Source organism: Haliotis asinina, chromosome 6, assembly GCF_037392515.1.
Source record: "Haliotis asinina isolate JCU_RB_2024 chromosome 6, JCU_Hal_asi_v2, whole genome shotgun sequence".
In the NCBI taxonomy this organism is placed as follows: domain Eukaryota; kingdom Metazoa; phylum Mollusca; class Gastropoda; order Lepetellida; family Haliotidae; genus Haliotis; species Haliotis asinina.
In genome coordinates, this window is record NC_090285.1 from 25,081,411 (window position 1) to 25,095,224 (window position 13,814).

The 13,814-nt window shown below is 37.3% G+C and overlaps 1 protein-coding gene across 1 annotated transcript; it reads left to right on the forward strand.

Annotated features, from left to right (window-relative positions):
• Nucleotides 1–393: 393 nt before the first annotated feature.
• LOC137288240 (uncharacterized) lies at nt 394–7,384 on the forward strand. The gene is made up of 3 exons (XM_067820694.1): nt 394–543; nt 4,000–4,488; nt 4,646–7,384. The coding sequence occupies exons 1-3, from the start codon at nt 507–509 to the stop codon at nt 4,762–4,764; spliced, it is 645 nt and encodes a 214-aa protein (XP_067676795.1). The 5' UTR covers nt 394–506; the 3' UTR covers nt 4,765–7,384.
• The last annotated feature ends 6,430 nt before the right edge of the window (nt 7,385–13,814 follow it).

Genomic DNA, 13,814 nt, shown 5'->3' on the forward strand with positions numbered 1-13,814 from the left:
TAAGCTACTGTACATTCCTGCAGTGAACGTAGAATTGACTATTTACAGAAAATGCACTTGGGAAAAAACAAAAAAATCAATATCATGTTTCATAATTACATATTTCTGAGAAAATTGTGACTGGGTCATTATGAGGAAATGTTGCATGTCCTTTTTGCCGTGCTTGAAGTGGAGATTGTGGATTCAAAGGGTGCGCATAAGAAGCAGATAAGCGAAGTACTAAGTACATGTACTATCTTTAGACGTTGCTACATGCATGAGTGATTGTTTGTAGCTGTGGTGAAACACGTCATCATCGACCTATGCTATGCCCAGACACTGTTAAATCACAATAGGTTGAAGCAGACGACACACAAGGAAACGAAACTTTCTCTACTTGGCTTGTGAGGAGCAGTCTAGCCCTGTGCTGACACCAGCTTCTGACTGGTTAGGTTGGTCACAATCTCACTGGTGTGACGTCTGCTGTTACTGTCCCTCTGAACACGTCAAATATTGCACTTTTCAAAATGGCCAACGACCCGGCTATATCAGGAGTTTGTGACGGTAGGCTTCTAATTGATTTTATTGTGCATACGTAACTGCTTGCTAGACTTGCCTTTGTCATTTACATCCGGACGCAAATATTTCATAACTGCGTAGTGATGATGTTGTCGGTAACCTTTCAAGTTTTCATTTGAATATTCGGGAGGCGATTTAGCACCATGATCATATGTGAGTATACATGCATCTGAAGGGATGTATATACAATGACGGGGTATCTATGTTGTACATATGATATATGTCGAGGTTTGGTATATGCAAGTTTTGGATAGCAATTCCTTGACTTCAAAACTAATACTGGACTGAAATTATTGAAAGCTCGCATAGTCGACAGAAAGTTGCTAAACCAATGCACACGCCTAAAAGCCACAGAGCACTACATCGCGTAACAGTAGCATTCAATACACTTTGTATTCACGTGGTCACTGTTGTCAAAGGGATATAACTCTTGCTTTATGATCACATGTTATCTGAGTCATCACCAAGGATGTGTTACGTGTCCTTGTTTATAGGCAAAATAGACATAGCTGGCCGGGTTCGCCTAATATTGTGAATACGACTTGTGGAGTAAATAAAGTTATCACAGATCGTTCGTTTTGCAAGACATCTAGACAACATATTTCATTGATATGTATTGTCAGCACACCAAGTCAGTATGTTTTAAGTGTAGCCAGTCAGGATCAGTTAGACGTCAGAAAAAAGCTATATTATCAAGGAGCAGCCCAAACGCTAGAAAATAACATTGCCAGATATAAATTGCATGCGAAATTATAAATAACACCAAGATAAATACCTTATAAAATATCATTGGTTGTTTGGGCCGTGCTCAAGAATATTAAAGCTTTATCGGCGGTTTGTAAATAATCTTCTTTGGACCAGACAAACCGGACATCAACAACATGAGCATCGACCTACACAACTGGGATGCAATGACTTAAGTAAGCGAGCGTGGCTACCCAATCCCCTTAGACGCCTCTTAGTAGAGATTACTTAAGACCAATAGACTAACACCTAGTCTCTGAAGTGAACATATTTTACTGAAAAAAAAACGTTCATAATAAAAAAAAAAAATATAATGAAATGGAGCCCTGAGACTTTCTTCATTTTCAGAAGCTTTCTAGACTTGCGAGGGCTTTCTTGAAAGCTTGTGTATACTTTAGGGTCTGTGCGGCAGACTATAAGACCAACTCTAGGCCGAATCTTCACGGGTCTGTGATCATGAAATATGGAATAAATAACATGATGTAATAATGACATACTTGAACTTTCCATTATCATGGCACGTGTAAACATCGCAAAAAGCAGAACCAAAAAGACCCACGTCGGTTATTTATATATTCAACTTACGTAAACAAAAACATCATCGCTTGAAAAAGTCTTTTATTTCATTGGAACGCATGTCTCATCGTACAGCTATTAAGGTATTCATCTGTTCAGTTAATTCTGGAACATTTTGCAACTAGCATGGCCCTACTGCCATTACATCTAGTTAACTATATCAAGAATAATCCCGCGCCAACTATAAGATCATTTGCATATTTTCTGTCCTGAGACTATAACGTATAACGTATTATGCACCTTCACCCTGCACACGATATCAAATTGTATGGTACATTTCAAGGCGGCAAAACAATATTTTGTTACGGTATTGTTCACGTGTAACCAAATAAATCGACGTTTCAAATGTTTTGGTTAAAACATGATGGCATGAAAAATGTGAAGGAAATTCCTAAATAATCGTTAATAATAAAACTATTTAGATTAGTTACTTGTCTTAGGAAACGTTTCAAGGTGTAGTTTGTTTGTACCACTTGCCATAGTAAAAAAATAGCAATACCTCCATAATAAAGAGTTGATTCAATTTCAGGGTAGAACAACACACTCGGGTTTAATGCAATCGTATTAAACGAGTTGCGACTAGTTGCATTATTATTTTGTGTGGCAGTGATTAAACATCAGTCAACTGAAAATATGTATGAAAATCCAAATGTCAGTAGGCGTTCATAATCCCGGGCATCATCATGAACTACCGCAACAACATGGTCCCATTATACAGTGTGAAACGGATGTCATGAACTACCGCAACAACATGGTCCCATTATACAGTGTGAAACGGATGTCATGAACTACCGCAACAACATGGTCCCATTATACAGTGTGAAACGGATGTCATGAACTACCGCAACAACATGGTCCCATTATACAGTGTGAAACGGATGTCATGAACTACCGCAACAACATGGTCCCATTATACAGTGTGAAACGGATGTCATGAACTACCGCAACAACATGGTCCCATTATACAGTGTGAAACGGATGTCTTGAACTACCGCAACAACATGGTCCCATTATACAGTGTGAAACGGATGTCTTGAACTACCGCAACAACATGGTCCCATTATACAGTGTGAAACGGATGTCTTCGGCTAAATATCAAAACACAAGAAAAACATACCAACTATCTGCAATAAGTATGTTGTTTATATATGGTTACCTGACTGTACACAAGCCAAATGCTTAAGCAAGACGATCTAGCTAAGTGCAAATTAAAACTGGTTGAGGTTTTTGTCTGATACTTGATACTGAATTTCGATTACTTCACAATAGCCTAATGTAAATCGATATGACCATCAAGGGTAGCGGGGAGTATTATAATGTCACGAACACTCTTAGATGTACAGAACTTCTTTCATGAACAATTAATGTGCTGTGTTTTTTGGCATTTATTGATGACGCAACCTTTACATTTAGCTACAAGGGACAAATTGATTAAAGATACCGAATACATGTGTCGCATTTGTATATTGGTTTAAACACTATCCACCAGTTTATATATTTCAACCAATTACAGAGTACAACCAAATCACATGATTATTCCATCGGTAACCTTAACCGATATCTACAATACAAAGTGATGAGGAGTAACATTGCTGACATCTCACAATACGTTCGTTCAGAGTCAATTTCATTCTCAGTCTGTGAAATCGAATATTTAGTTTTAGCTTCAAATGCTATCATCATTTAAAGCAATGTAAAGCTTGTGCATGTATCTGTTTTATGGCTGCAGTGACCAACATGTCAAGAGTAATCTTCATTTTAATATTTGCACTCAATCTCTTTTGAGCAACAGAAAGTGCACATATTTCTGAACTGTACACCTTAAAGAAATGGTGAAAAACATGTGGTGCGGAAAAAGATGACATTTCCGAAAATGAGTCATCATCAATGAATGATCCATTCCTTTACGTCTATTTTTTCCCTTTTCTTTGTCCAAGAAAACTGAGTATGTCTGAACATCGGCACACACACACACACATGTACACGTATATACACATTGAGTCATACATATGTTCAGTCAAACACAGTCGAAATTTGATGTCTTAGAATATAGGCTCGATTCCTTAATGAAGTCATGGCGAAATTCGGAATACCAAAACATATATCATCACTATGTTGTAGATGGTAGCGGGGTTGGAGGAATCTCCGAATCTTCCTCTGGCCAAGTTGCGTCACAGCTTCAGCAGAAGTCCAAGTACCCAACTCAAAGCTCTGATCTGTTCATAGGGTTGGATGATCAGATTCCAGAAGCAGATGCAGCAATGTTGCTTCCAACAACCGCAGTAACAGCAGTTGCAAGACGTCAAACCTCATTGGCTGGAACGTCTGGCTTGGACGCTTTGAGTCAACAAACTGCAAGAGCTCAAAGAGGATGTCTCAGTTTTCAGCCTGGCGAAGTAGCAGTTCCTGACTACAAGGACCTACAGTTGACAGTAGCTGATGTTCATGAGCAACAAGTAATATCTGGGACCTGGCTTGACCATCTCTTCCCACAGTACTGCACAGTGCTATCCAGAGAAGCTTCATTTCCACTTGTTCCCATGCTTGATGGTGTCAAAATCAACAAAGCTAATTTTGCCAAGAATGGGTTCTTTTACAGATTCACAAATGGTCAGTAATTGGTAGAAATTACCTTCATAATCACATTTTATGCCTGTGTATCTTTAACATATTTCACGTATGTCAGATAAGCTGCTTGTATGGATATTTATTCAAAAGTAACTATCAATGGTCGGTGTGAAGAGAGGTGTATGTTCTCGATTTGCAGGATTTACTTCAGTGACGTGCTTCCACTGTGGGTGTTCTCCAAGACAGTGGCAGATAGGGATGCAACCTAGGACAGAACACATCATCTTATCACCCCGCTGCCGTGCCATCCCTCTTTAGAGAGAATAACACCAGATGCCCAGGCACTCACAGCATTGTCCACAACACAGCACGAACCAGCTCATCAAAGTTCCCATGCAGGTTCTGTCCATTGTCAACAATGTTTCCAAGCTCTCTGAAAGATTCACAGTTCGGTACCTGGAACTCATTCCTTGCTGTGTCACGTGTTTTCACATTTTGCTCAACGGCATCAAAACTTTATTACACCTTCATGTTATTTAGTGGTAGTAAAATACTTTCATTGACATGATTAAATAGACCTAATATTCCCTGTGGGAAATTTATGTGTATGTCTCACGCTGATAGTAAATACCTACTGGCTGAAATACCACGCTGAACTTGACAAGGATTATGTTCATTTGATAGAGCAAGCATGACCCTTTACAACATTGAGCGGTTTATCAAAATTAATATATCTCATAATTTGTCAACATGTTAATGTAATGGTATAAAACCAGCCTCAGGTTCTGTTAAATGTTTGGACAGAAAAAGAAACGCTCATCTGTGTAATGGCAAAGTGAACTAAAAGTTCATCGATCTATGACAACATAGCGTAAAGACAGACAACATTCCAGTGTTCCGTTCAGCCTCCAGGTATTGTTTGCAAACATTGTCACCGTGTGACATGATTATGTATCCTCTATGAGGATTATGATTATGCTACTGAGCAGCCTCAGTTAGATGGCTTACAACACCATGTCTTCCACATGCACTAGGCTGTTGTGTGGGGGCGTTTGTATCAAACATGGTGCTGGTGTGTTCAACAGCACCCTTGTTTTTCGCTGTTTTTCACAATGTTTTAATTTCACTCAAACTCAACAGGTATTGAATCAATTGCATCAGAGCAAGTTCTAACATTTTGTTTAAAGAGCCCATTAAGCACACACAACGTTGCATTTATCTGAGAGTATCAATGATCTCATCATGCTTTAGCTTATACATAACTATCAAAGTTTAAGGTGTCCCCATACTGTTGGTTTGCAGTTTATGATTATCAAACCGACCACTGGCTAGTTTGGACTATTTCGGGATCTTTCCAGGATATATTGTATCGTGAACACGGTTTAACACCGATAAGAATGACTTCTCGTCATGACGGTTCTGTTTGGAAAAAAGAAAATATTTCATACAAACAGAATGATTTCATTTTAATCAATTTGTATCAAGTGTCTCTAAGTTTTGTCCTAGATCATGGCCTGACACATATATGAAAGGTTACTTAGTATACTTTTTGATTAATCTCATTTGACGTAGATATCGAGAACAATGATGGAGGTTTCTAGGGTTTTAAATTGAGTACACATGTCAATATATAGCATAGGTTTCATTGCATTGATTCTCCACGCTGCCGTTTATCCACAACCATGCATATTACCAATGCTTTTCCGTTTCATTTCATTTCCAAGTGTTCTGTATCATGTTTTTAAAAATATAAAAAAGAAGCCAGAAGCCCCAAATGAATGATCCTATTATTTCAGTGAAACATTATCTAAACTTAAATGTATTACAGAGATTTGTTTCAACAGTACTCGATGTTCATGCAACACGTATTTCATATTTCCAGTTTCATTTTGTAAAATATTTTGACCGTAGATTCCATAACAACATAACAAACCCAAAAGTAATCTTTCTTGTCTTAATCTCATTCAGCAATAATTCAAGACAACAGCACAATTCGATAAAGATATTTTAACAATTCAGTACACAAATGAACGGATTTCAAGTGTTTCCATTCAGATTACAAATTATAGTTTGTTTATACGTCTAAATTGAATATGCATTTAAATGGTAAGTTATAGTTCACATACAATGACTACTCAAATGTCATTTATGAATAGAACAATGCAATACACGTATAGAAAAGTATGCAAGCAAAGGTGGAAAGCTAGCAGGAATCAGCATCATGGAACAGGGGATAGAAGGCTCGGTCAAATGATAATCAAAATGAGTTGTATTGTCTTGAAATAATGATCAGTGTGAAATCAGATTTCAAACACCCTTTCCAAAGTAGTTAATTGTGACTCATTGAATTTTACAACACTTAACGTGTTCGCAACTGCAGAGATTTGTCAGAAATATTCTTTTTGAATGTATACGATGAAAATGTAGTTTTGAAGCACCTTTGATTTTGCATTAAAATGTGTGTTTTGTCTGTTTTTTCATGTTCAAAATTTGAGATGCAATCAGTGTAAATGGCGACAAGCAGCCGCCAGTCACCCATGCGATTTACTTGTTACAAGGCCATTAATAGGAAAACAATTCATTTGTACAGTTATTAAGGACATTGTCATTCCATTTCACATGTCCTTGGTGATATGCTTAGCAAGCCTCTTCAAAAAGGTAATGTCTCCACAATATGTGTCTTTGGAATAGTCATTCGTTTAGGCTACCCTTAAAGAAGAGTTAATTGTGAATAAGGTATCGCAACCTTTGTCCATGTTTTAGAACTAGTTAGGAAGCACACACTTTACATGTTGGGACATCAGAAGATGAACCCAATCAAAACCATCGAGTATCTCTTCTCTGCATGTTGTGCTTCTTTTACCGCTGCTTTTTATATATCGTGACAATTGTTAATATTAATAATCATCGGCAATAATAAAATGTAGATTCCTTGTAATTGTTGTGGTTGTAGTCTCTATGAACATATCTCAGAGACAAATCTTGGATGGGTGTACACATTTCACCAACTTAGTCCTCTATGGGCAGTCGGAATTCTAATACATAATATATATAGACACAGACTTTTCGAATTGGGTTTATGAGAGTACAACAGGCTAATGTTATCATTGACATAAATAAATGTAACTCTCAGTTAAAGCTCGTCTTGTATATTCAAGATCCTGATTGAAACAAACACCACAGAACATACTGACATTTCAAACGTCTACTATGGAATAGACGGTGCTAAAATGTTAAAAAGATGATCGCACCCACAGTTACGGCAGTGCCTCAGAAACGATGTCAAGCCAGTTTTTCTCCATCACACATGATTCACATACACTTGAGGAGGAACGATACTGAACCTGATACAGAATGAACTAGTAAGTATCGTGATCATGGTTTGGTAGTGCTTAGCACAGATTTTCCCAACTGCCACCGTAGTAACTGTTAATAACCCAATACTCTGCGGTGTTTGGTTTTGCAGCAGTTAGCGGCAGTAGTCTGTTTTCCGTCACTGTACATTACTCATTACGTATAGACGACATGATAAAGTGAGTGAGTATGGTTTTACACCCTTGGAATAAGCAATATTCCAGTAGTATGACGGCGGGGATACCAAAAAGGGGCTACACACATTGTAGTGATAAAGACTGAACGTCGTATTTAAAATACGGTTGAGTTTGGTTGTTGTCAGACACACAGAAATATTATAGATGTGAGTCTATAAGTAATCAACGTAAAGTCATAACAAACACAAACATGAAAATTGAGAAAAAAAATAGCATTTATGAGGACCAAAGCTATATATTTTGAACACATAATAAGATATCCGACATATGCGTATGTAGACCGCTGTTATTTCCCTTTATTGCCGCCTACACTGACAGCTCGCCATATTTAGTATCAATGAAGACTGTCCTCATCCATGACGCTTATCGGATCCACTGCGGCCAACAACAGTCACCCGAAGTACCAAACCAAATCACATCCATCGGCCTTCAACATGCGGTAAAATTATGGGACGCAGAAGTCAAATACCAAAGAGTTGGGATAAAACGTTTCATGTGAGATATCCCGTTTCACATTACATAAATTAGCACAGGCTGAACAGCCCACAGAAAAGGGGAACTCTATTCCGCAATACTCCTTCCGGATCAACACTAAAGGGAGGTAACCGTCGACGACTCGTTGCATTGTAGCAAATACCGATTTGCGAGTCAGAGCTAAGTCTGTTAGTTCAGGTAGGAGACATGTTTCGTACATAATCTGTCCTCGTGAGGACTGGTTCTGGATGTAGCTTGAACACCGGTCGATTCGATGGGATATAGATTTACTGCCATGATCATGCTAAGTTTGTGCGTTACGTAGTCTAGTCCTGAAACGTGAGTAACAGATTGTTGTGTTAACTATAAAATGCAGAAGTATAAGTTAGGGTTACTTCACGTAAACTGCATATGCTGGAATGGAACGATTATTATAAAAGGTGCTGAAACTATCCAATTTTACAATAGAGCTCTTGATGGTAATTGATAGAAAAGTCCAAGAAGATGAATAGACAAACTTCTATTAGTCTTATGCAATGTGAATATTGTTACTTGGAACTCATTGATAATTTCGAGTGATGTGTAAATCATTACGACGTCAGCGCATTTAAAGAAGTTGAACCATAAAGCACTAACAGTTTGATTCCTCCAACTTCTAAATGCCTTTGAAACAACTTAGCATAATACTATATGGATTTCCATACAAACCGTCAAGCAGGGAGGACTGTTTTAAGGAATTCTGCAACTGATAAGATGTGATGTCACTAATATATAACCGATTTCTCAATTCAAAATGTATCGAGATTTTGAACACTGACTTAATATAAACACATTGGTGGTAAAAAGCGGTTTTGGGGAGCAACAGAACAGCGATGGCGTATATTGTCTTGAAGCTGAGCAAGAGTAAGGAATATGCATGCATTTTTACGTGAGTTTGGCAAACTCACAATTATATGTGCTATTATAGTACGTTTTAATATAAGTTGTTCACTGGTCACGAGGGGAACATGGATTGATGATTCGAATCTTCGAATATGCTGTTTTTCCCGCAGGTATTGCCTTAGTTGAATCGCCACGGTGTATTTCCCCATCTTAATATTCACAGGGAATACATTTGAACGTTTTGCCAAAATGTATTTATTGAAATGCGAGGCAAATTCTTTCGTAGCCATCGCTGGTTACTGCACAAAGGAAAACAGATTTAGAGTTATCTCCCTTCCACCAGCCAAAATTTCCATTCATCAATGTTATTCGAGATGAAGAAGCACCGAATGAGTTGTCATTGGCAGCGGGGTACATTAGAATGTATCTCGCTTATTAGTTGGGCACATTGAAAATAATAGAAGGGCGTTTAGCCAATCAAAACACGACATTTATGTGTGAAGTAAAATAATTGTTTATATACTTGTCCGTATCTTGATATGCATTTATTAATGGAGAAGGAAGAGGTAGATGTGGAAACGTGGGGCGAGGGCCAACTTCCAAATACATTCAACAATGCACAAGCCGAAGGTAAACATGAATATCATCTGAACGTAAGTGAGAAGTATTCTAAGGCTATTTTGTTATTTGCTATGTTATCAACAGTACAGAGTACAGAGTATATTTCGGGGTAGTGGTCAATGCCCCACGTACTCAAAGCATTCATTAATTGAACAACAAGGTGGCACGAAAGCCATTTTGACACAGTAATAACTAATTTGAAAGCAATGTCTTTTACAAAGAGATTCTTTAATTTTTGAGCGCAGTAGGATTTAAATTAATACAAACGATGAAATACTTTACAATAAAACATAACCCAAACTGAATCGAACCACTACCTTGCTTAAACGTATACTCAGAAAGAGCATAGCTGTTCCCCTGGATGGGATCTTTTAGGATTGCTGTACACAGCAGTTGCACAGTACAGATGTATGCATCATCTGTTCATATGAAGAATAACAGAGCATAACTATGCATCGTAGCTTATTGTGTTTCATTTTTAAGTTGCTAGATTCACAGATTTTTTTCTGCTTGAGAAACTATTTATCCTTGTGAATGGTGAGTGTAAGATACAGACCAGAGACACCAGCTTACAGCTTTCTTAGTTACGGGAATAAACAACACGCAACAAACAAACAACTTGAAAGGAAGAATAGTTGGATATATCCTAACTAGAAATGAAGTTGACCGATTGATGGGTTTAAAATTAAAATCCTTGGGGCGTCATATGAAAAGCAACACGACAATATTGTTCGTTTTCTCATCTTCGTTTTATCTCCTTTGTGGAAATTGTTACTGGTTCTGTTTCAAATTGATACTCGACATGAATGCATGTATAGATCATCCGTCATTGCAGCTTAATTCACAACGCAGAAACGTTTCTTTAATTGCACATAACACTATACTTTGTTTGGAATTCCGTGGTATACACAAATTGTTAAGGTTGACCTGTTGTGAAGTTATTAACGTGCATTCTGAAGTTTCTGAAGAGGGGACTTAACATATTATTGCTCGAGTTCTGTTAGCGGCATTTTAAAGTGTTTCTTGTGAAGATATATTGAAACAAATCTACGTGATATTCATTATAATGTGTTTAAGTACTTTCCAAGTGTATAGATATTCATTGACACACTGCTAAAATATCAGTCATAAAAATACCATTATCCTTAACTTATTTTCTCCAGTATATATGACCGCTATATCTATGTATACAGATGAGGTAGCAGGGATGGATCCATCCCTGGACCAACTGCCTTTGTGAGTAACTAGACGCTAACCACTTTTTCAGAACCACTTTAATATATTCATAGTTTAACACTTATAGCATTTATATGACTGCTGATTGCCATTGATATTCTTATAAAGTCCGCAACCTACAGACAGAGAATATTAGATCTTCAAACCGATACACTTCAATAGTGACACCGAAATACTTGGATATATCTTACATGCGTGACATATATTACTGTGTCTTTGTGTAGCACACACGCATAATGACGAGTGTAGTTTTGAGATTGAATTAAAATTATCTTGCTTCTATATAATGTTTTTTAAATCAACCTGCATCTTTGTGTGACTAAGTTTATTTCATATGCTGTAAGCGACTGTATTCATTTCCAGGCAGAGACTGACCAAACCGAAGGCAGAGCAGGTCAAAAACACTCACAATGAATGCACAGCTCTCTTTATTATAGTTTTCTACCTTAAACAAAACCGTACTTAAAGCTTAAAGGCACCATATCATACCACTGTTCTCTAAAAAATATATAATGATTTTTCAATAATGCTAACTATCAGCCCTTAGGGAAGCTACTATACAATGTGTTCAATTGTCGAGTGGATTAATGCAAAGTTGTATTAAATCGACTCTCGCGTCATCTACGGGCCGAAAATGCGGAACCGCTAGATATGTCCCTTTGAGCGTATCCGACGCACAGCTTTGTGAATGAAATCCGTTCGGTAGAAACGGACAACACCGTATACGACAGTTTACGATATAAGGAACAATTGTTTACTGTCCATATATGGCGAATGTTCCCTTTTTGAAAACTTTTACGACGACGTTTCAGTTATCGATTTCAGGCAAGTCGTGAGGCACAACAAGTATTGCATCACTAGGAAACTAAAGTGAGTGCATATGCCCCAATATATACATTATAGGGCAAAACATTGTCGAAAATGTGTGAATTCTGCCTCTAACTATGAAATGTCCATGATGGTTTTTTTTTTATGTTTATATTTATCGAATATTTTATTGTGATATTGAGGCCTGAATGTTTCCCAGATGACAGTGCACTTGGTGATTTCGCCATCGATTCCTCAAACAGTTCTCAAGGGCCAGGAATGGTACATGTTTTCCAACCTACGAGTGAAGACTATCGTTGCATAGCACTGGCAATTGTTTCAACGGCAGCTTATATCTATAGATATGTGAGGAGGAGGGCTGAAGTGTCCTGGCAGCCACCTTATGGCAACGATGGCAGTAACCCACAAAACGATAATGCATTTCAGGAAGAAGTGGGATACTGGTCGGTTGGCGAGGATTTCAAGCCTTTCCAAGAAGAGTAGTTTCTTATGGTTCGATATATATATATTACAGCCAATGCGTTCAATCAGCCAATGTGTACATTCAGTCAGTGTGTACAATCAGCCAATGTGTACAATCAGCCAATGTGTACAATCAGCCAATGCGTACAATCGGTCAATGTGTACAGTCAGTAAATGAGTAAACTTCCTGATTGATATCAATAATTTGTAAACTGCCTGAAATTTTCAGTCATTTTCCAAATTACCTGAAAAAACTTGCTTTGTTTGAAAGATTGGCTGAAAAATCAGTATCAATGTGTATTGCTGTTTTTAGGGAATACAAATGAACTTTTAGGGAAAAGCCCAAGGTACAGGTACTGTAGTGGCATCTTTATTGACATAAACAATATTTCCACGATGATTCACTTTACACATTGACTTTAACGTACATATGTATAGATTAAATTGTACCTCATACATGTACGTAAACATACTAGTCAAAATGTTACACTTTATATTGAGTAATTTGATAAACACATCTGCAGGTGCCTATGAAGTTGATGTAATTGATCTTGATTTTCTATTCAGCTCAAACATCAATTGTGAAAAGATTAATGATAAAATTACTTTCGGTTTTAAACTCGGTTTTAGTGAAGTGTTAATTTTAAAAAAAAAAATAGAAAAAAATCACAACAAAATAGGGTTTTTAAAACACCAAGACCCTGTAAGTATGAAGTGACTTGTCAGTTATTCTTGTAGTGTGCATTTCAGAAGGATACTTCATATTGTGTCTGAGAGTAAAAGGCATTAGGCATATATTAATCTTTGTGGTAATGATTTGTTAACAAAATAGAAACATAAAACGATTCATAATCTATATGCTATTTGATTAAATTTTCCATGCTATATCTAATACGAAAACTCTCAACACATTGTTTTATTTAGCCACGACGTCTGGGTCTAGTCAGCAGTCGGAAAGATTAGACGGAAGTCGTCGCAATAGCACTTTCTTTACTTCAGCCAAGCGGTTAGTGAGAACTCTAATTATACAAAGACATGGTCTACTCAGGGTAAAAACAGACTAAATTAACTGTTCTTGAAAACCCTTCTTACAAATAAAAACAACGTGAACATATAACGAAATGTTTCGTCGGTGTAGTGTTTAAGATGTATAAAGGAAAATGTACTGACCTGTACCCCTAATAATCTGAGCGCCAAACAAACGTCACAACAAGGAGTGACTGAACACAGTTTCCGTTATTATACAGGTCGGTCTATTTCCGACATGTAAGCGAGATATGCTTCAGTTTAAATTTCTGTGACGTGTTATCGGGC